The sequence below is a fragment of the Salarias fasciatus genome, chromosome 12 (assembly GCF_902148845.1).
Source record: "Salarias fasciatus chromosome 12, fSalaFa1.1, whole genome shotgun sequence".
NCBI lineage: Eukaryota > Metazoa > Chordata > Actinopteri > Blenniiformes > Blenniidae > Salarias > Salarias fasciatus.
In genome coordinates this window covers 6,784,242-6,808,438 of record NC_043756.1, presented here as the reverse complement: position 1 = coordinate 6,808,438, position 24,197 = coordinate 6,784,242, and the positions used below count along the sequence as shown (strand labels likewise).

Sequence of the window (24,197 nt, the reverse complement as noted above, 5' to 3'; positions counted from 1 at the left end):
ACACAAGCAGACAGCATATGCTTCTCATCAGAGCACAAACACCCTCCCCCCCCCCCATTAGGGCACTCTTATTTTCAAGCTGTAGTTTTCCCATATACAAGAACAGATGCTCCTTACCTATCATACACACTGCTCAATCTGTAAGACCACAGAACCCTGCATGATGTCTTGCATCTGAGCTTTAACTGGTTTTATGAAAGTGCAGTGATATGGTACCATGTTACAAGCTCTCTGGTGTGTTACAGTTTGTCAATAATGAAATTATGACATATTCAATTCTACTGAAGGGTTTGCAAGAAAAGTCATAATCTATAGAAAAGTTATGTTAATTTATTATATCTTTAAAATTTCATGCTTGAGTAGAGAATGAAACGGTGTTGGGACAGACAGTACCTGGGTCGTGGAAAGGCACCAGGGCAAAGTTTTTGATCGGTCTGATCCTCCGGCTGAGGGTCTTCTCCAGGATCCGCGAGGCGCCATCGATCACCTGTTTCAGATCGTCGTACATGGAGCCGGTAACGTCGAACACAAAGGCCAGGGTCGAGGCGCTGTCAGCGGACTCATCAGCTGCCTCCAGCCGGGGGTCTGCCAGCACCAGCAGCCTGCGCGCGCTCGCACAGAGCACCAGGAGCAGGCACTTCACCAAACAAGCCCTCATTTTAATCAGCTTTTTTTTCCCCCCACCTCAGATTAACTGCATCTGTCTGCTGGAATGAGACGAATCATATAAAGAAAATTTAAAGTTACAAAAAAAAACAAAGTTTTTAAAAAGGTTTGATATTTTTTTCAAAAGCAACTCAAACACGTGCAAGACAGCCTCCAGTAGATGGGGAAAGTATTTGGAGCAACGCGGCTTCAGAGTCCGGTGTTAAATAGTTCCAGAGGAGAGAACATCCGTGCGTAAAGTTTGGAGGCGCGTGTGGAGGACTGGCTGCGCGCTGGAGCGCCCCTGGAGAGATGGCGCTCTGACGCTTCAAACGGGGGCGGAGATGGGTATTAAAAGGTTCCCGAGACCCAACCTGCCTCCTTTTTTTTTTTTTCCTTCTTCTTCTTCTTCCCTCGAACGTGTGTGTATGTGTAACTCGACCCCGCCGTGACTTCGGGTCTCAACCTCATCCAGTGCGCGCGCCCCGTCTTTAATCCCGGTTTGGGCCCCTGGAGACGCGGTTTTCAACCTTATCAACCGGGGTCTTTATTTTAGTCTGGCCGAAGAACATTGTCTCAGTAACAGCCTCGTTTTTATAAATAGCCACGGTTTATATTCAGCTGACACCAATCTAAATTTGCACATAGCCCACCCTTCAGCGCACGAATAGGCGGAATAGCTCGACACTGTGCTTTGTGCGGATATGAGCTGAAATGATGTTGATCATTTAATGTTTTTTTTCTTAATGCACTTTGTGCATGTGTTTTTCGAAGCTGTCATTCACGTTAATGCGGGGGGCCACGTGGACTCCTTCGATTTTAATTGAACTAAACTAGTAAAATGATGACAACTCAGAAATAACAGCGATTTTACATCAACTCAGTGCCAAAAACTACAAAATGTTTACATTTGGTGCACTTTCCTTCTTTACAAAACATAGATTTCAGACAGATTAGGAATAGTTTGTGGAATTGTGGGTCATTTTGCCCTCCAGGCCATATGTTTGACACCCCTGCTCTATATGACACATCTTATCTGAGGAGATCAGGCCTCCCAGAGTGAGCCTCCTCTGATCCCATCAATATAAATAATTCAGTGTCCCCCTCCAAAGTGGCAGAAACTCAGAATATCTCGAGACAAGAAGCTGGCTGTTCACTTCAAAATCCACTTGTGTTTTACTGCACTTTAGTTACACATGCTACATTTGAAACGTGTGTGGAAAACAAAAATGAAACAAAGACGCACCCAAATTACAGGACAGTGACCGGTCAAAGCCCTGAAGTCTCACTTCGGTTTACAACAATTGCATCTGTCCCAGATGAGAGGAAAACAGAAAAAAAAAGGGGGTCCGAGTAGGACCAGGAACCTCATTAACTCACCAATCAATGCCCAAATATTAGCTTTATGCAACTCATTGTTGATTAGACAACCACACAAAGCAGGTTGGAGTCAGTTTAAACTAATTAAAACAGGCACTGAAGATTTCTTAATCAGCAGGGGTGTCGCACAGTGCAATACTGATTCCATTAGCAATACAATGAATGGGGATCTGTGCAAATCAAACTTTGCCACATAAATGCATTTTTATTCTGTGCTCTTATACAGTCAATCAACAGGTAAATGACATTTATAATTCAGTAACTAATAATTTGCATAATGAAGCTGATAAAACATCTTATTGCCTTCAGGATGGAAAAGGCACCATCATGCTCTGGTCTCACGCAGGACAAATACCGAGTGGACAACTGCAACCACAGAGCTCACAAAAGCTTTACAACCAGAATTGATGTCTGTTTGTGCCTGGCAATGACCGGGGCTTTGTGTTTCTGAGGGTGGAGAAGCGGGCTCTCAAAGGGAACACTGCGCCTCAATTCAGACGTGAGCTGTGAGAAGTGGCCGCGTTGCTCGGTGGCGTCGTTCAGGATGTGGCTTTGCAGCAGTGCGGACACTAGACACTCGTGCTGACGGGGAAATGGAAACACAAAGGGATGCACAGACTGCAAACATAGTAAAATAATCCTTAGAAAACTCTGGTGTGCTACTCCAACATTCCAGTTTAAATAAAAATTCTACTCTCCTAAGGTGAGGAACCCCCCACAGGATGCCAGAGAAAAGTAACCATCCAACAATAATAATGAAAAATACAGTGCACATTTCAACAGCTTTGATAAAAAATTAAACTTCATTCCAGATTTATGAGGAAATTCCCATAAATGCAGCAAAGCAGAAAATAAATTACCATTATATTTACATGTCATCATATACACTATGCTGTTTGTTTGAAGTTACTGCTCAAGTTATCACCAAGTAACACATTTGTTTTGTTTTTTTGTTTTCCAGATTCTCCCAGCTTTAGAGTCTCTCCATGTGGCGGTGAAGCAGCGAGACAGTTCTCTGGGAGCAGTTCATGCGCCTCCAGCACTTTACAGCATGTGAACAAGGCGGATTCAGTTCGTCGGGACTATCCACGGGGAAACCACGGTATGAGGCTTGGAGATATGTCCATGCACGGTCCACAACACTCGGGGAAGGGGGGTCGACGCGGCGCCGCGTAGCTGCAGGAAGCGCTGGAAATGCTGCAGACGCGCTGGATTCGTCCGTTTACTTCTGAGGATATATTTGACACGATCCTTATTGAAAGTGTAGACAGACAGCTACTGGATACAGATGCCATGTGGCCGTGCAACAAAAGTTGGTAGTCCGCTTCTGGGTGATGGTGCTAAATGAGGCTTCCTCTCGTTACAGGTGTGATGGTGCTGTTGTTGGCGTGAGGCGGGCTGGAGGAGGCTGAATCGGATCCATCTGAGGAGTTGTGAGAGGGATTAACACGTGAAGAGGGTGAGCAGTGAGTCATGATGGCTAGGTGTGTGTTTGGAGCATGCCGGATGATCGCTAGACAAAGCTGCTGCATCGCTGAAATATGTGTTCACAAGCTCACTTCACAGTTGACAAAACGCAGAGCGGGATGTCAGCAACAATTGGCAGCCATCAGCGCATTACATTAGGCAGCGAGAGGAGAGGGTTGTCTCGCTCTTCATTCAGCACTGCGAGACCATTTGATTGCCAGTAAACAAGTGGGCCATTTGAATAATTCATAAGAACAAACTGAGAGCAGAAAGTGGCGTCTTCACTTTGGATTCAGCCCACGGAGGGAATTTTCTTCCCTGCACAGTATTACTGGAGAACCGAGGCATGACCTGGGATTGAAAATCATTCAAGCGGAGATGTATTGCAGGTATGAGCTCATTAATGCTCCACTCACCTTGCATTCCTACACGAGTCCATCATAGAGAGACAGCGCCTGAACAATGGAGGGGTCTGCCTTTGAGCCTTCCTGGAACTCCTGCAGAGTCAGCTTCCCATCTGCATTCTGCAACGTGAAACAGAGTGAAACTGAAGCCGTGCTTTAGCACGGAGACACCAGCAGGGGGCAAAAGAGCTTCTCAAGCTAAGTCGTGTCCCTCCCGGTCTATGCGGTTGGACTGATGTTTGGTTCAGTGCACTTGGACAGGAGCCACTTTCTGCCAATAAAAATCACTGAGCGCCGCTGCGCTGCACGGCTGGTCCTGTGAACCGATTCTGTCCGGAGCGGGCCGACAAACACGCCCATGCAGGGCTGCATCTCATCTTTCACTAAAGCTGAGTAGACTCTTGGAAGCGGGCAGAGGGGGGCATTAGCACCGGGGGCTGGAGGTGGAGGAGAATATATAGGATGTTTATAGACTGCGGGCAGCGTTAGTGACGCTGCGATGACTACAGCTAACAGCTCTAAACTTAACAGTGTCCATATCAAAGCCCCGAGGGCGGCAACTACGGCAGAGTCAGCCCCCCCGAACGGCGAACCGGAGAAAGTAAATGACACATCGACTTTAACGGTCTAACTTTATTCACTTAGTTTACAGTATTTCAACACTGACCTTGTCCATCATCGCAAAAATACGATCCACCCGTTTCTCTGGTGTGTTTTCTTCCTCGGGCAGCTCCACAGTGTTCCCCTGAGACAAGCCACCGTTACCCTCTGCACCCTTCAGACAACTCAGGAGTTCGGTGTTTGATATTCGGCAACACTTACCACCATCTGATATATGGCGTCCACGATGTTCAACATCTCGTCTCGGGTTATGTAGCCGTCGTTGTCGAGGTCGTATAATTTAAAAGCCCCTGAATGTAAGAAAAAAACAAAAAAACAAAAGAATTTGTCAAAAAAGCGAAAATATAACTGTTTCTGACAAAAAGGGGCTTTAAACTGGAGTTATTCACAACAATCTCACTTTGTTAGAGATTTCAGAGTTCAGGTACCACGAGGCGTGGGAACAGAACCAGCTCTCAGACGTCTGCAGTATGTTTCCATTAATCTTAACATTCAGTATTCCCTTTCAACCCGGCGGGCCTCTTTCATATGCAGCGCATGGCACTCATGTAAATTCTGTCATGTAAATGTGTCAAAACAAAGGGGAGGAGAGAGAGAGAGCGTCTTCATACATCTCAGCTTCTCGTCCAGAGTCCCTCGGGAAGTCACTGACAGGGCCTGGATGAACTCCGAGAACTCGATGCGTCCGTCCTGCGGAGTGACAAAGGGGAGGGGAGAACAGTGAGGCGGAGAGGCAATACTTCACATTTGTTTGAGAGGTGCTCTCATCGCTCTCCTCGCTGTGTTCTGCTGAAAATGGGGCCAGACGTTTGCTCCCAGTCAGCTGCTATTTTTCGCACAGCACCTGGTTCTCTCCGGAGGCAGAAATGTGTCACCTCTGGTCATTAGGAACGATGGATGCTGCTGGCCTACAGTCTAAAAGTTAAGAGTACAACAAACATACGAGCAGCATCTACGCATTTCCCTTCATCATTATACATCATGAACGATGTGACAGATGAATCTTCTCCTCTTCACTCTCATCCTCTTAGCTTCAGTAGAACCGCATACATCAAATCCTCCCCAATAAAGCCAAAAATGTCAAATTACCCAGCAGAAATTGTGACCTTCAGCATTCCTTTAAGGCAGAGAGAGATGTCTGCAGACATGAATGATCATCAAATTAAAAATTTAAGCTCAGAGTTACTCAAATGCAATCTTAAGAGATGTGATGAGTCAAATCAAGCTGGAGTGCAGCAAAAAGAAATTTCACTGACACGCTGTGTGAAAACAGCTTACACAACACAAGCAGAGCACACAAATCAGCTGCCTGTTGGTGCAGCGTTAAAAGATTCGGTTTATTCACAGCCTCATCAGATATGAAAAGACTTTGCTGATTCACGAGATGTTTACGCTGCGAGAGTTGACCTCGCCGCGTGAGTTCAGATACTGGCTCGTCTTTAAAAAATAAAAAGCCAGGTGCGCTCCTTGACCCCTGAGGTCGGCTAACTTTATCCCGAGCAGACATCTGACGAGGCAGAAGACGCTGAAGTCACGCACCGGTGATTACATAAGTCATAAAAACTGTAAAGATCAATGCATTCTCCAACTGCAGGGTGCCTGACGCTAATGAAGGCCACAGATAAACATCAGACGGGCGGATTTTCAGATCTTCCTGACACAAAGCCTCTTAACTCAGTCAATAAACCTCATGGGGCTCACCAATATCCCGAGAGCAGTTCATCCGCAGTTTGTCTTCCTAAACACAATTTCAATCATCTTGCCAGTTTCAATGATGTGAATTTGTTGAGACAAATGTAGTCTTAAGTGTCTAAACGAGCTTTAAATCCTGAGCAGATACACCCAAGTTTACAACTTTCATTCTGAATTTCTGGAGCATAGAAAACATCTAAGGTGTATAATGATGCGCTAGCAGTGAAGCCAAGATTCGCCTTTACCTCAATGCAAGGTGCTTGTTTTTGAACACATCTCTCAGTATCTGTGATGTTTAAATCCTGAGGCAGCATCATAGCAGCGAGCGAGAAAGTTTGAAAGAGTGGAGCAGGACTCCTCGGTGGGGGGTGGAGGAGGGTGGGGGAGGGTGCCAGAGAGCTCCCAGGGGAGAAACGGCAAGGAAGATCTGAGTATCAGGAGGGGATTTACATTTTCACTGCATAATTTGATGAATTCCTCAGAAGAAATTATAATTGAAAACCAATCAGGCGAAATCATTAGTTCACTACAACACACCTTTAAAAAATATAGAAAAAATAAAAAATGAATTCCTTGTTAATTGGAAACAATTTTTACAATAAACTGAGAAATAATGAGCTGTGACAGTTCCACACTGTGGAGACCTGGACCGACTATATGCTTCATTCTCAGTATCGTCAAGTGAATGGAAACTACATTCAGCTTTTATTATTACACATAACACTGTCACTGAACTCTGAATGTCCATCTCTATATGATGTGCTGCTTTTATAACATGTTATGATTACATTATGGTTCTGAAATTAATAATTCAATGGACAAAACTAAAATTGCCTTGATTCAAATGGAGTCTGAATAAATATGAATCAAAACCTGAGAGCCTACCTCAGAGAAAAAGAAAAGTCAGTGGAATAATAATGACAGTGATTTCCATACGATGCTGCCCTTTTGTACTGTTGGCTGCTGGCAGGCCAGAGCCAAAGAGCTGCTGCTCTCACAAAGTGGCTCCAACTGAATAAAGACATTTAGATGAGCTCAGTCCTCACACACTGCACCCTTCAACAGAACATTTCTGTCCGTTTGGCAAATAAAAGGTACAGAATTAGCGATGAAGTTGATGACAAACCTTATTTTCATCGAAAACGTTGAAGACAAAGGAGGCAAACTTTGTGGGGTCCCCAAAGGGGAAGAACTGCTTGTATATCTTCTGAAAGCCCACCGCATCCAGCTGCCCACTCGGACAATCTTTAATGAACCCTTTGTACCTGAAAGGAAATAAATCTCGGTTAGAAATCATCTGAAAGGTCCTGAATCATTAATAATATCATGATCAAAATGAGCTTGGGCAGCAATGATGACAGGCTGAAGTCACCCCCTCACTCCTACAAGCAGCCATTACCCATTCCTTTTTAAAGAGAGCGCTGGATCCAAAAGGTAAAGTGCAAAGCTATTTGTCTCATTCACAGATAAGACGATCCCCCTAATCCAATAGCGGGCCCGTGGTGGTTAACTCTAATCAAATTATCCTCTGCTCCTCTTTTGATAATACGCGAAGCTGATAGATAAGTCTCAGAGCTTCCGCTTGCCCCCTGGAAATGACATATCTGGAGAGCGCCTTAACATCTCTATTAACCTAAATATAGAAGCATTTCATAAGCAATTTCAAGCGCAGTCACTCAAAGGTAGGCAGTTTCCTGGTTCGCCTTCGCAAAGGAACACAGTCTAACCAGACGCTCACCGGTCAGGGACCAAGGGGAAGACGGTTAGCCTTCACTAAAATCAATGCTGGGTGAATAGAGGGAGAAGACTAAAATAGCAGAGCAATACCGTCTTTTTTTCTTTTTTAAGAACTGAAAAAGCTTTTTCTCTTGATCAACACCGAAAAAATGACGCAAGTTCACACGAGGGAGCGCCGAGCGTTCGTCTCTGATTCCGTTAAGGCTCCTCGTAATAAAGATGGGCTATAATTAAGGCCAGACAGCGAGTGTTCTGATGAAGAATAAAGGCCAGGACCGACTTCTTTCCACTCACTCCGGCTCCCTCATTCCTCCTAAACTCTTTACTTTTAATCTGCCTTGGAGATAATGAAGCCGGAGCGCCGTATAGTTAAAGAGATGAGGAGACGCTCTGAGGAACAGCTGGGAAAAAGTTGAGCGAAGAAGAGAAGCCAAACGAGAACAGAACCATGTAATTCTCACATTCGAATTATCTGGAGATATTCGGGGAAATGAAAGGCGAGCTCACTACAATGCAGAATATAACCTGATTGCTATTCAAAGTAGGGGAAACACAATGCTTATCGTAATCCAAAGCCGACCCATTCCACCTGAATTCTTTAGTCATTTTTAGAGCCCGGCTGTGGGAAACCAAATATTCAAGATCCAACTGTGTCACAACAGAGAGAAAGACCTGCACTGGAGCGAAAACGCTTTGGTCAGTACAACAAAAAAGAACATTCATCTCCTTTGACTAAATATAACATTTACATTTTATTTTTGGATTTTTTTCACTAGTTTAAAGTTGCTCTAAAATCTAAGCACTTATTTTGTTTTCCAAACACAGTCCAATACATGTGTTTGTGACAGATATACGACTATCACATCTGTTTTCTGTCAGTCCAGTAATGTGTTCAGCGATATGGTACATAAAGTAGGGACATTTCATTTTTGTGCCAATAAATATCATACTGTTTGAAAGCCTGCTTCATTCCAGTTTAAATTATTCCTCATTTGCATTTTTTGGGATGCGCGTCAGAGCTCAACCATGAAAAAAACAAACCCCCCCCCGAAAAAAAAAAAAAACAGTTAAATCATATCTGCCAATAGCAAACAGCTAATCCTGCTGCTGCTGCTGCTGCTGTTGTTTTGTGATTTGAGCCTCTGGTAGGCACCATCACTTCAACCTCAGGAGACGTGTAGGATCAGTTTGGACATGCTGTTCGCACCGACACAACCACACTGGCTGACTGGCGACTGTGTGAACACCGCGAGGAGGAGGAGCCAGGCTGCTGCGGCTCTCAGTTTGGTTCTTCCACAAGCTACTGATGCTTCTACGAGTCCAATCATCCATAGATAAATTACCAACAGGTCTTTTTTTTCCTCCAGATTTTGATTATCCAACCCACCAAACAAGACACAAAGCCAGAATCGGGTCTTTGGGTTTGAAGGGAAACACAGGTTTTTTTCCCCACCAGACTCTGTTTCTTTTCTTGTCATTACAACAACAGGACGCATTAATTCACCAAGATGAGTCAGAGAAATAACATGATCCAGGTACATGAAAAAAATGGCGTCTGGGGTTGAAACTCGTGCATTTTAAGTCGACTTGCCTGACAAAATAAAGGCTTTTAAAAGGGCACTCCACTGACTGTACACTTGAAATTCAGCTTACTCATCATGCAGAGTGCTTTTCAGTTTCTCCACACACGACTTTAGAGGCTTTGAAGGAACTTCACAAAGTTCAACGGAGAGAAAAAAAATGAAATAAATGCGATGTTGTCTCAAGTGCTTTCATAAAGCCTGTGAGAGGTGCGGCGTTTAAAAGCAGAATACACGTGCGAGCCAAGGGCAGCTGAATGAAAGCTCGACTGGTGAGGTGTTATGGGATACGTAGGCTCTGAAAAGATCCCTGTTGCTCTAATGTTGACTCTTTTTTTTTCCAAAGTTCTGCTTCTGATGAGTCATGCTGCTTTAAGATGGGCAACGCTAAATCCCTCGAGTATCTCTTTGTTACTTACTTAAGACCGCCTGAAGGTCTCTTTTCTTTAAAAAACTTAAGCGCTCCTTAAGGACTTATTGTATCTGAAATGAGTGAGCGGTGAATAAGAAGAGCGCTCCACTGATTCAGCTCCGCTTGTAAGACAGTCGGATTTTGCAATAGTTTATTTCTGAAAATAAATAAATAAATCAGTAAGGATCTAACATGACGCAGCAGATCCAGGGGCCATTTCATGCACTCTTGATAAAACCTGTCATCCATAAATACAAACCCACAACAATACAGATGAAAAGACATTTAATGTTATTTTTGGAGGCTTGTCCTCATAACATTTCTTCTAATGTGATGGGTTTTTTTTAATAGTTTAATATTGCTGAAGTTTAGTATCATATTGTGTATCAATGAGACAGGCAGATAAAAGTAGCATCAATAACATTTATTATCATACTACAGTCGCATGAACACTTACAAGGCTGTACAGTAAATACAGTAGCACTGCGTCACTGTGTAAACACGATCTCACCATGGCATTTGTCAGACTCAGAATCACTTTCACTTGCCAAGAACATTTCATGTACGAGAGATCTGACTTGATGACACTGGTGCTGAAACACACACAGTCAGCCTGTACTGGAAAAGAGTGTTACAATGCGACTATGTCCCTTCCTTGTAGGAACACAGCAGACGTGACATTGTGCATCAGACCACACTGGGGAGCCTGCATGAAGATAAAGTATTTATTACTGGCACCGTCTCCGTCTTTTTGGCATCCTTCACGGTGGTTTGCTAAAGAGCTGCGTGGTGGGATCCTTCCTGTGCTCCTGACTGGCCGGCCAGAACATCACTGAGCTATAGCATTTTTCTCATTGATTTCAGGTAAGCCACAGGCATACTAATGATGCTCCCTGAGAGGGAAATCAGAAAGGGGAGCAAATTTAATGCACAATGCAGGCGTTTATCTAACCCTGCTAATTCTTCTGTGTCTGTGCCTGTGCTCTAATTACACGCCATCTGGCATTTCCCCTGGTGAAATTCCCTCTCATCCCTCACACTCAGCCGTGTTGATTGCCACTGATCTTCAAGTGAGGGCTCGTGCAAACTTTCCCGTGAAAAGACAGCGAGAGCGATGGCGAGCTCGCTGGCTGCACAGCCGGCGGGGAGGAGGTTACAGTGGGTGGGTGGCAATTCCACCCCGGTGCACTCAGGCATCCCCAGAGACAGGCCAGCTCCAAGAATCAGGACCTGCCAATGTCCAGTGATATCTAATGCTGCTGCTGCTGCTGCTGTGGCTAAGTGGCTGTCAATGCGCCCTGACTCCTTCCCCCCACCTCGAAAACCCCGAACAGGGGAGGCGAGGAGTGGCTAGCTAGCTCTCGAGACAGAGCTCTTTTCATGCATGTGGAATTAGGTCGTGAAACGCAAACCCAAAGCAGGAGAACTGAAGTGCGAATACGGTAGAGTGATCACTTTATTGCAGCGCTCCCTCCTCTGATATACGCTGCTCTTTGTTTTTTTTTTTTTTTTTGTTTTTTTTTTTGATTCTCATACACACAATAGCCTGACAGCAGCATGGAGCAAACAAAAGCACCGAGTACGCTCATGCTTGAATCATCTCTGTAATGAAGAATGAATTGGCCCTTATCCACGTGCCAGGGGCTGTCAAATTGTTCCTGCTGAAAAGCCTCCAGATATTCACACTTTGGAGTAATATTACTCACTCTCATTTCAGTTAAGCCTTTTTAAAACATACCTTCCTGGACAAAAGCAGCCACATTGCAAGAATTCATATAGACAGATGAGTCTTAACACGGTGAATGCAGACAGTGCACTCAACAACAGGATGATGACGGCTGAAGTCAGACTGGCTAAAAGGTACAGAGTCTGACAGGAAGGATTACTAATCGGCCACCTTGTGGAGGCTGTGCGGCCGTGTAGCCGTGAGGGTCTGGATGTGAAACAACCTTATGGCCTCACCATTCTTCTGTTATCAGACATCCCCCCTTGCAAACGGAGCAAAGAGGTGGTGGAGCAGTGCGTGATGGATATGTTTGTATCAGTATTATCAGCCTTCAAAGTCATTCGGTCTCGGTAAGGCTTCAAAGTCGTTTCTATTTTCAGAACGTGTCTGACTTGAGGGATGTGTGAGGGAGATGGCTTCAAATCAGGCATCAAACCAACTGTAAATGTTCTCCATGGACTAAAGAAACTAAAGGAACCGAATTCTGGGAGGAATATATCAAGTGGGACTTCGCAAGTGCGTCGAGGTAAGACCTTCTAATCCCACTGAGCTTTGGCAGAATTGGTAATATATGACAACGCATCATTAAAAAATAATGCACGCACTTACCACTGCTGCACTTCTTTTTCTGTAACTGTAGAGAGAGAGAGAGAGAAAAAAAAAAGCATGAGCTGAGAGGAAAATGTTGATTGTCCTAGAAAACAAGATGTAACATTGAAGCTTAGCGAGAGCTTAATCGTTTTGATTCAATCCTTCCGATCACATTTTTTCAAAAAAATATTCACACATTGTCATCATGGAATGGCAGGAAAGTGCATTTTGTTGTCGAGTTAATTGATTTGAGCATATTATCAGCAGAGTGGAAGAGTAAATTCTTCTGGCCAGTATTGTAGCAGACACGTGGGAGGAAACCCCAGGGAGCCGCAAAAAGACAAACCAGGCGGAGAGAATGAAGGTCAGCCGCAGATTTAAGAAAGAGAGCAGTTCATGTGGCAGGATGTGTTATCGTGCCCACACAAGCACCATTATCTGCCAGCATCTCATCAACAAACCCCACGTGGCTTTCCCTTGTGCCTTTACATTCTCTCAAGTAACCAAAGCAATTTTCGGCCTCCTGGCCTCAGCGGTTACTAATGAAAACAAAAGCTTGGAGATCAATAGCATTAGTTTAACCAGGTGGTCCTTCGAGAGAGACCTTCTGAATTCACACTGCCGCTGCCGACGTCTGAGAACAGACGATGTCTTCTGCAACTTCTCCTGGGCCTGAGGCAAAGCTTAGAAACACAGCAAACAGCTAGTCAGTTAATCACTAATTTAATCTGCTATAATGTTTAACCTTGAGCAACGCCTACATGGATGTTTCTGGGGAAACAAGAGTGTGTAAGTAAATAAGACCTTAAAAGCTACATTGCTCTGAAAAAGAGGATTTTTGGAGATGAAATACACACTTAACACGATCACACAGAAGCTATTGATGAGTTGAACGGGTCAGATGACTTCAGTGTCTGCGTTTCGCAGAGAAACCCACCATGTGACGAGGTTCCAGGCAACAAATGTCAGGGTCAATCTCACATCAGTCAGCAAAGCCAAGCCACCGTCAAACTGGCCTCAAAACTCAATGCAGCTAAAAACCGAAGCAATTTACCACAGATACAACGTGATTAACACAGAAATTACATAACTTGGTCCAAAGCAAAAGGCAATAATGCAATCAGCCAATCGCGGGGGAGTTGAGAGCCCCGCAGGGTCAGCGAGAACACATCCTGCTTGTGACTCTGTCACTTTTAGTGTCATCACACTTTTGACAACCTCCCCACCATGATATTACAAGGGCTTCGCCTACATCCTGTGGACATCTTAATAGGATCCCTCGTCTCTCCGCGGGATTCCTGAGCAGTCATTCAGAAAAGCCTGCCTGGTAGTAAAAGGTCTCGGAAAGCAGAGATGAGGAAATGTTTTCAACATTTTACACATTTTCAGAGACAGAAAAATCACGAGCCTTTTCGGCAGCCCATTTAGGATGGCAGGAATTGTCTTCGTTATGAATGGCATCAAATTAAACAACCTACGAAACATTTTCAATTAGAAATCTACAGAAATCATCTCCTGATAAAACATCCATGTCTTGCCCTGTCAGTTGCCTTTTCACATTTCACATTATTTGCTGAGAAACCCACCCTGGCACTTATTCCACTGAAACAATAAGACACATAGACACAGAGAAATTTACTAAGTCCCCAATCTGTCAAGAAGCAAAAGAAAGCTTTGAATAGCAAATAAAATGGCAGACAAAAGCAGACGAGTTTCTCATGGGAGACCAAGCAAAGGAAGCAGTACCATGACGGAAAGGGGGGATGATAGATTCTCACGTCAGGCGACAAGAGAAGAAGGAAGAAAGATCACGCTGGAAAGAAGGCTTGGTGCACCTCTCAGAGACGCTAGCCAGATAAGATCCTAATTATACTATTCCATCCTTTGCTCACAGAGGGCAATTAGGGGCGAAGAGAAAGAGGCGGGGTGAAAGGGTAGGACAGAACGAGAACAAGAGAGGGAGAGTAAAGGACAGCAGCAAGCAGGCCAGCCCAGCGTGAAGCCTCATCTTCCTCCACAGCAATTTCCTGCTAACACAGCCTTCCTTGGTTCTGCTGTGGAGAGACCCACCACACAAATAACACTGTCATTAGGCAGCCAGTGGATGTCAACTCCCACCCACACCTGCACTATACTGCTCAAATAATAATAACAATAATAATGCAGAGTTCCAGAAATACCACACAAATGAATTACATAGTGTCACGAGCGGAGACCTCGCAGGTCGTAGTTACACATGTGATCCGCGCTCACATTAGACTGAACGACATGGAGACTTCTTTGTGGAGAAGTTTGCGAGCAGAAGCTGTATCCTCTGACAGACAACCATTTCTCTTCATTCTTATTCACAAAAGCAAACCAAATTTCTTTCATTAAAAATTGAAGCATTTCAAAGATGAACTTATTAAAAATCCAAATTTAATATTCTCACATATCAAAAGTGGAATTGTTTAGACAGAAAGACCATGGATAAGACAGAAAACCACATCCTCATCTATAAAAACACATACTCTTGATTGCGGACACCAGCCAAGCTTCTCCATATTCATTAATCGCTTCGCAGCCTGATTTAAAGATGCTGATTACAACTTTTCGTCCTGACCTTAGCCGATCACAATTTTCCACAGAACATTTAAATGTAAATTTAAATCAAATGGGGAGCTTATTCTCAGCTGACATTTAGATGTGGCTCTGTTCTGCCAATAATGAGAAAGATGTTGAATCCCAATACATCCTCGGAGGCAAAGCCCTTCAGTATAAAGCCCGTGTGGCGCACAGTGGGTGGAAAACATGATTAGAAAACTGCAGCAATAAAATCAATCTTTGGCATTCCCTTTGCTTTCTTGAGTTTCTCAAAAAGGCTTGATGAAAGGAGTTTAAGAAAAGAAAGACACTGAAGTGACTCACAGTAGGTCTTCCTCGTCAGCTCCTCCACCACCTCTGGCTTGAGCTTGCTGTTCGATTTACCCATGATCTTCAGCTCTCTTCCACACCTCCAATTCCACTCCGGCACGCAGCACCTGTTACTACGTCCTCTCCAGTCTGCTCCTCTGCCGAAAACATACAACAAACGTGGGCCAGCTTAGGTGTGAGGACGCCACTGAGATTAGAAAGACACACTTTTGTTTTGGTTTTCCTTGGCCCGACAAAAAAATAAAAGAAAAAGAAAAAGAATCTCCCATTCAAGCTACATGAATCTAGATTGTCTGCGTAGTCATGATCTGTTCAGTCAGCAGCCCTGGCACCCCAGACGAACGAGTCAATCCCCAAGGGCCCTGTACAGAAGAACCAGCAGGCCGTCGAGTCTATATGAATGCTGCTGAGTGCCTATGTGTCTGCCTCATTTCTTCACAGCAATCCGTGGGCGAAGAGCGGCGTTTGGATGCGTTGCTACCTTCATCCTTCGATACAAGAGTCACTCAGTGGCTGGGTTAAGCACACTCTCCCTCTCTCTCTCTCTCTCCCTTACAGTCATCCTCTGTTCTTCTCACTCCTCCCACCTCTTCTTTTCCCACCACTATCTCTGTTACTCTGGGTTAGTTACTGCAGAAGAGAATCCTCCCTCTTGACAGCCGCGATAAGGAGGTGCACAAACTAAAATACAATGAACAGAGCTTGACTTGGAAGCACCCTGCTGCACTTTGCGCTCACTTAGAGCCGTAGCTAGAATCCTTGAAATTTATACAGACATCAGAGTTCATGTGAAAGGTTTTAAAAGGTTTCAGCAATAATTCATGGAGAGCAAAAACATGCCAGGTCTTTTCGTAGTTTCTAAAAGCCAGCTAACACTGGGGGGGGGGGGGGGGATGTCTTACTGCTCCTAAAAATAAGGATATGAGCCAACAACCAAGTTTATAGATGGATTTGAAGAGTGACAGTTTTCTTATTTTTCTCTATTCTGACTCATAATTCTCCCTCGTTTCTGGCCTCACGGCAGCATGGCATGGTGATTTCCTCCTCTCTGTCACAGCAGCCAAGAGATATGGATGAAGGAATTTCACTGTATCACAAGGCCCGGCGTTGGCATGCACTGATGCTGGAGACGCAGGACAGACAACTGCTGCGCAATCGGCACCTTCACTGCAAACATCTGTGGTGTGTGTCCACTGCTGGCGATGACGATGTCCTTCTGAGGGATGCCACTCCGGTAACCGTCATCCTGAGATCTGCCCAAACCCTCTGTGGTCCAGGGATTCACTGTAGATGCTGTGGAAATAAACAGACAGCTGTTAGACACTGAGAGGGGGAGAGGGAAAAAAAATGGTGCTGTGTTGTCACCTAAAGCCACAGACACATGGGCACTTGAGTGGAAAAACACTCAAAACAGACGACCTTTATCCTGTCTGCTGAGTGCAGCCAACAGGCAGAGCAGACTGCTGCTCATTCCGGGCTCGCATTAGTATGCTTCAACTTACTTTCAACGGACAAGTCATCGGAAATAATCGATTCAAGTCAAGCCTGACAGGTGGGGGGGAGAAAAAAAACAACTAATAATAGTTAAGAGCGCTTTAATGAAGGCATTCATGTGTCCATGTTGTGGCTGAGAGGAGAGAGAAAGGCAGACAGAGGCGGCAGCAGCAGGTGGGATGTTGGCTCAAGTGTCGTAGCAACACTCAGTTTATGGCTTCAGTTCAGCCGCGTCTTGCTAGTCATTCCTCCCGAAACGCTGCCCGAGAAGCCACGCTGCTCCCCGAAGCGAGTTCACTCACTAAAAATAATGAATAAACGATTCCCGGCGTGAGAACACTTCTACGTTTTCTGTTGTTGTTAGCGGGGTTTTCTTTTAATTCTTTCTGTCTTTCTTTTTTTAATACCTGATGCCACCGGAGCGGAGAAGTCGCCGTCCACGCAGTTCCGTTCCGCGCTCGGACGCAGAGCCGCTGTCTCGCCTCCGTCTCCCTCTGTCTCCCTCCGCCGAGTTCCGGAGCGAGTCTCCGGTCTCCGCCGCCGCCGCCGCTGCTGCTGTGGAGCCGCCGTCACTGTGACGTCGCTGCCGGCCCCGACCCGCTCCGACCCGCTCCGCACCGCCACGCTCCGCTCCCTCCGTGCCAGAGACGCTGACGTCGCGGTACCGCCGGACACACACTGACTCTTTGTTCGCCTCCACGGTCCTTAAACGTTCCTTTTACGCTGAAATGTTGACTTAAAAAAAAAAAAAAATCACATTCCTCATGCCCACATACTCCCAATTTAGCCCTTTGAATGGCGCGATGTGTAATTTGTTTGGGAGATATATAATTATTATTTTGAACACAGCAAAAGGTTCAGGACGTGGAAATTAGTATTTCATTGCGATTACTATTCAAGGACTCGTTTTCAAATTTTTGCAGAACAATTTGAGTCGTGTGATAGTCAAACATAAGGCCTGTGGACCAAACCAGGCCCCCAGGAGGCTCCAATCCGGACAGCGAAACTACCAAGGAAATTGTCAGATTTTTAAAGAACAAATGGATTTTTTAAAAAAATATTCTTTAAGAGTGGCAAACACAAAATACAATGAGATGCTGTTTCCATGATGTTTTCAAGTGAAAAAAGTGGATTTTTTTTTTCACTGAATTTGGAGTTGAAAGCAACATTTTGAGGACGGCTCTTAAGGTGGAACTTTTTGGCAATCCTGAGCTTCCATTGTTGGGTAATGGGGGTTAAACACAATTTTCTAAAAACGCTCCATGTAGACAGTGGAAACGCTGCTATTGCGCATGCTCACCACGGCAGTAGTAAATAGTTCTCCTGCACGTGCATAAGTAGAAGGACAATAACAACAATGACGGCCTCTAGAGTGGCATGAGTCTCAGCCCATATCTCCCTTAATAGTTTTATAGTTGAGTCACCCATAATAGCAATCCAACTTTGTCATCTCTCCATCTGAAGGTCCATGAACTAAAACATGTTTGACACCCCTGTCTTAGACGGTAAGCTGCCATAAACTAGATAGAATCAAGTCCTTAAAGATTCTTAAACATTACTCAAAGTTTACTCCAACGCCTCATAATTTTATTATATTAAAGTATGTATCTTCTGAATGGATAGGAAATCCAGTTAAAGTATAACAAAATAAAATGTCCTGATAACCAAATGCCTGCTTTCAGGACAAAATTTGCAAAGGTTACAGTAGATTGTTTTATATGCCTCAAACAATTCCTGTTTTGCTGCCAATGGTACAAGACAACTTGAAAATCTCTGGAAAAAAAACAATGACTTTGCGCTAACACCAAAATTGTTGCTTGTTGTTGCTTGTTTGTTGTTGTAGATGTGTTGTGGGATCTGCTAACGTAGAATTTAAGGTAAATCAGACCACAGAGTTCTGACTGGTTAACACATCAGACAGACGGTGTACTGTATGATACACATACACAATTCAATTAACTTTTATTTTATTTTCAAGTGCCAGATACAACACGGTCATCTCAAGGCACTTTTGCAAAGAAAGTGACAAGGGTGACAGGATAGAAAGAGAGAAACGGATATAATAGTCAGACAGATTGTGGGGAGGGATTCAAACCCTGATTCATGTTGGGTGTCCCACTCATATTTCTAACAGCCTTAAACCATAAACCTGGAGTTCCAAAAAGTGCTGTTCAAAGTCATAGTTTTCACATCATACAATGCTGCCTGTGGACATATTACTAGCAAACCCTCCGTTAACTTCCGTCCATATGCAGACGATACAGAGATCTATTTATCTAAGAAAACCAGATGATACTGATCAGCTGGTCAAACTGTAAGCTTGTCTTCAGCATATAAAAGCTTGGACGAGCTATTAACCTATTATTTTTGGTCTCAGAAATATTTGACACAAGTTAACTGAAATTTCACCAGATAGTATTATTTTGACTTTTGATACCAAAGTGAGGAACTTGGAATATGTATAACCAGGGCCTATGATACTGTATGACTAGCACACTGTAGGTGTGACTGATTTTTTTTTTTTTTTTTAACCAGTAATGTCTCTAAAACCAGGAACATGTTGACTCGGAGTGACTCTGGGAAATGAATCCATACATTTGTAACTTCCAGAGTAGACTATTGCTCCCGATCATCAGGGCGTCTGAATAACTGCTTTAGAAGTCTCCAGATGATTCAAAATAATCCAGAGTGCTGATAGAAACCAGCAGAAGAGGTCACAGACTCTCTTATACAGGTACAGTTTCAGTAGCTTCCTGTGAAATCTAAAACAGAATTCCAAATTCTTCTTCAAACATATGAAGCGTTTAACAACCAGGCTTCATCATAACTTAAAGTGCTGTTAGGTTTGTACAAATTTGGATGTGAGCTTTTTTTTCCGCCGTGTTTCCTTTCCACCATCACCTATTCTTGCTTTTGTCCAATAATTGTTTTTTTGCTGGTAAAAATGCCAAGAAATGTCTATGTTGTTATCAGAATTACATAAACACCACAGAATTGAATTAACCTTCTAGAGCAGTGGGCCAGAAGCCAGATGAAATTGGACTTTAGCCCATGATTGATCCTGGAGGCTGGAGTTGACACGATTCTGCAATAAAAAAAAAAAAAAAAGACACAATGGCAACCATTTTACATGTTAGAAAACAAAATGTACCGAGCATCCTTGCAATTCAAACCAATTTGACCAAAAAAGAAAGAAGAAAAATCAAATTACTGCTTTTCAAAATCTGAAGTCGAGCAGGGCTCAGGCCTCACACACCCATAGTGCAATTGGCCTGAATAACTCCAATCTCACACATGGCTCATGCTTGCTGAGCTCATATTAACTAGTAATTTTTGGCTGAATGCTGATGTTTTTATCGACAGCTATGGTCCACGAAGGATAAGAAAGACAGCAATAAACCTGTAAGAGGCTTTTACTGTGATAAGTGAGGAATGTCTTTCTATAAAGTCTTATAAGTCCCCCTTTTCCCTTTTTAATCAATATTCTTTTCAAAACTTACATCCATTCATCTTCTACCCTGGGTCTTGGGGAGATAGAGCCAGTCCCCGGAGTCGAGTTCACTCTTACTTCAAATACTTGAAAATCACAGTTTCCCCTTGCAACATATAGCAGGGCAGTTAAAGATGCATAATAGTTGATGGCGCTGTGGTATTCTGGGTATAAATAGTTATAGTGGAACAGTGAGAATTGTCAATCTTTGTCCCAATATACCTCCCTCTGCTAAATTCTCTTTTTATTACCAGTGGTTGTACCTCCTCACATTAATAGTACATCATCTACACGCCATAGGAAACACATAAAAGTTATTGTGAATTGCAGATTGAGCTGTTGTAACGAGAGAGCCGTCGAGAGTCGAGTCAGAAAATATTTTCCTTCAGTCTGCACCGGAGCTCATATGACCACAGAGCTGAGGCCAGGCCTTTGTGGTGAATCTGGTTGCTCTGTAGAGTATCTATGCACACAGCCGCCCGCCACAGCGCACAGGCCGTAACTCGAATACAAAAGCTACAACAGAAATACAAACGACACACGAGGAAGAGAGTGAGCACGGTGGTGTCGGTAAACTGGGCTGCTGAGAGATTGTTTTTGCTAATAGACTGATGAACAGGTTTTTAAGCATGTTTCAGAACATAACTCAGTTTTGGCAGTAACTAGTACACTTCAGTTTGCTCATTCTAGTGACTCTAATTGAAGAACTCAGATAATGACAGATAATAACCAAACTGATACAAATAAAAGTCACCCAAGGTTAAAAGGCAGATGTTGTTATGAAGACACTCAATAGTTTTTTGTAAAACCCTGTTTTTTAAATCTTGAAGTCTTTTAAAACCCAGTTTACATGACAGATTTTTAATCAAACTTTTGTATTTTCAAGCTCAATTTTAGATACCTACTGTTATGTAGCTCAAGTTATGCCACAGAAAACACTTATTTTCAGGAGGCTCCCTCTGAGTCGGCTGCCAGGTGTAAGTGGATAAAATTGTAGATTGCAAATGTGCAGTGTTACTTTCTGTAGCCTTCATTCTACAACCAAAATCCATTTGTGATCAATGTTTGAGTCTTTAACTAAGGAAATTGGAAGAAAAAAATTCAGATGTGGCATGTCAGATTGAAAGAATTTCAGCAAAATCAAAGTTAAATGAAAAGATAATTATATTTCAGATACTTGCAAAAGCAGAAGAAAAAGCATTTAAATTGGTTCAAAGGAAAAGACTAATGTTTGTGCCGTCTCCATGTGTATGGATTGCTTATTAGGCTCCATGAATGATGTAAAGACAAGACATTTCCCCAAGAGGCTCATTTGCACATTTGTCACTTGTGCTTGTTACTCATGCTTGGGCCCAAACTTTGTTGTCAGACTTTTCCATGCGCAGCCTATTAAAATTCAACCCGCATCAGCAGTAAACAGATGTTCACTTATAGGATTTTTCCATGAACAAGTGCGACACGTTGGCTCTCTCGCCCAGTATCAGTTGGCTATCTGTTGGCGGGAGGGCTGGATCAAAACGTGGGCCGTTCGGCCAGTTTAGTATTCAGTGCCCTTCCCTGCAGTACCTTATTGCAGTCAACTGCAGTTACAGCATTCTCAGAGGAATTGAGAGAATAAAAAGCTGGAGAAAGCGGCCATGGCAAAAAGTGGGCAAATTAATGGAAGATGTCTGATCTTTTTATGCAGTCAGTAATTCAGTAAAAGCTTGATTTTCTGACTCGGTTTAGTTTCAGGGAAAGGAGACACCATCAAATTTCTCTCAGATAAACTGCATGTAGCAAAGGATACTCATGATTTGAGTAAGTACAGCACGCATTAAAGCTTTCTCCTCATTTATTTTATTTTCATATTACTCCCTCCAAATTGTCATGGCTTCGGGGCATAATTTATATTCTTTTTTGTTTACAGCTGGCAAAAGTCACAAGGGGGAATGCAGCCTGCTTTCAGTAAATCCCAACCTTATTTATCACAAAACGGCGCCGCTCGAATCCTATCCACGCTCAAATATGTTAGTGCTAAATCTAATTCTCCCTTATTCCGGTCCTGATTTTAACTCATTTATATTCAAAGAAGCAACTTTTCTGCTGCAGAGCATCAAACGCTGCTACTTTGTTGTTCGTGCCGCCATCATCAAGCATCACAAAAGCACGTCCTCTGAAGACAATCCTGTGTGATTACTTGCAGATAATTGTCCATTTATCAGAAGCTACGCACCACAATCATTAAATCATCATCACCATGCACACAGGGGCGTCAGGAAATGCCGATGCTGCATCTTCACATCGCGGCGATGTGCTGACATATGTCGAAGCAGCTGGAGGAAACTGAGCTGGTTGTTTTCTGGGTATTTTCTTGTGCCACTCGCCGTGGAGCGTTACATGCAACATTTCAGGGATGGAAACATATCATGAACACAGCATTTCTCTTAATTAGCCAGGAGAAGAGACGGCGGGAGTAAAAACTACATCATCCTGGACAAAAATACTCTTGTCTTTACAGACTTTCCAATGTTGCCAGGCATAAACAAAGAACACAGCTACTGAGGGGAACATTCATATGTTGAAAAGCGAGGCCATTTCGGCGGTATTTTTATGTATTGGCTGGAGCTTTGATTCAACATCCGCTCCATCACTCTGGCAGTTTTATAAATAGCCGTAAGCACAACTTCGAACAGAAGTGCAACTTCAATCAGCGAGACATGAAAGGTGTGCTAGATTTATCCCCTCTGGTTATAGCAACAATTGATAATTTGTGAGATTAAAAAAAGCCCTCTGTAGCCAAGAGACACATCAGTTTTACTGATCAGTTGCTCCTTTTGTGTAGTCATATCTTTTTTTTTCTTCCCCTCCAAACAATACAGTAAAGTTTTACTGTAGATGCTTCGTCCTCCACTAAACAAATCCAAAGCGAGTTTTGCCACAAAGAGGCAGGTGAATGTTTATAGTTGTTGGCAACATGAATCTCTGCAACAGTGTGACAGATGGACAGAATGACAAAGAGCAGCAGATGAAGCAGAATCCTTTTATGTACAAGCCAGAGCCACTCTACATAAATGCATCTCAAAATGAAACACAGAGGGGTCGGGCTGCACTCATGTCTCGCCCAAACAAAAGGTTGTAGCGAGTGACATCCATTTAGAGGGATTTAATTGTAGTTTTGATGATATAATTAGAAGAAACGGGGCAACAAATATGTGACTGTATTTCTCAGAGATCACCGGGTTTCTGTGTTTAACTTGCCAAACAACTTCCCCCTTCTTCAGTGGCTACAAGGAAGTGCAGTTTCCCCAGGCGTCGTCTGTTGTGCCCACTTGAGTATCCCATATGGCTGGATATATATAATTTAGATGATCATAAATTTACAATCCCTGCCCTCTTCCAAGTGAGCAGGGTTTGAGGATCCGGGGACGCCGATCGGAGGCTGTTGTGCTCAGCAGACCCAGCGTGGCACCGAGGTTTTAGCCAGGCAGCGATGCTGGTGTAATGCCTGCGACTCCCAGCTGTTAATTCAGACCGACAACAGGCAGATATCTGGCAGACTAACGGCAGATGGGGCTTGAATCCTAGCTTTATGGAGATAAACTACACCCCGTCAGCCAAGAGAGGAAGGAGGGGCCCAACTCTATCCGCAGGATATAGTGAAACAACATTCCAGTTTTTTTTCCGTTGTTTTGGTTGTTTTTTGTTTTTTTTTTAAAGTTATAGATCACAGTGTGGACATTTACATCATTTTCATAACAGAAGGAACATTTTTGATTCTTAAAATTGATCATGTGAACATTGTTGTACAATAAAACATTAAGGGCCCCAATCTATTTTAACAGTATCACTAAAATGAATGAAAGTATGAAAGCATCATGACACATCAAAAATACTCTCCTGACACTCAGAGGCGTCGTAGGGGGGCCCGGCAGATGGCGGATATCAGCGACACAACTTGAAACCCCCCGGATACATTTGGGATCTTACCTAATGGGGCTCCACTACTACCCGGCTTGCGTCAGGATACAGTCAAGTCGGCCCTAAGCTAAGTCGGCCCCATGCC

The 24,197-nt window shown here is 43.6% G+C and overlaps 2 protein-coding genes across 2 annotated transcripts in view; both read right to left on the bottom strand.

The window, feature by feature from the left end:
* Nucleotides 1-658, bottom strand: part of hmcn2 (hemicentin 2) — a 43,242-nt gene extending 42,584 nt beyond the window's left edge. Inside the window, exon 1 of the mRNA XM_030104149.1 lies at nt 394-658. Coding sequence (XP_029960009.1) covers nt 394-658 — 265 coding nt within the window. The remainder of the gene's footprint in view (nt 1-393) is intronic.
* A 1,557-nt stretch (nt 659-2,215) lies between these two features.
* On the bottom strand, nt 2,216-16,461 carry LOC115397706 (neuronal calcium sensor 1). The gene is made up of 9 exons (XM_030104148.1): nt 16,331-16,461; nt 15,163-15,305; nt 12,274-12,298; nt 7,336-7,474; nt 5,129-5,207; nt 4,719-4,807; nt 4,564-4,641; nt 3,909-4,016; nt 2,216-3,448 (listed from the first exon to the last, which is right to left on the bottom strand). Exons 2-8 carry the CDS (start codon nt 15,224-15,226, stop codon nt 3,918-3,920), a joined length of 573 nt encoding a protein of 190 aa, XP_029960008.1. The 5' UTR covers nt 15,227-15,305; nt 16,331-16,461; the 3' UTR covers nt 2,216-3,448; nt 3,909-3,917.
* Nucleotides 16,462-24,197: the final 7,736 nt, after the last annotated feature.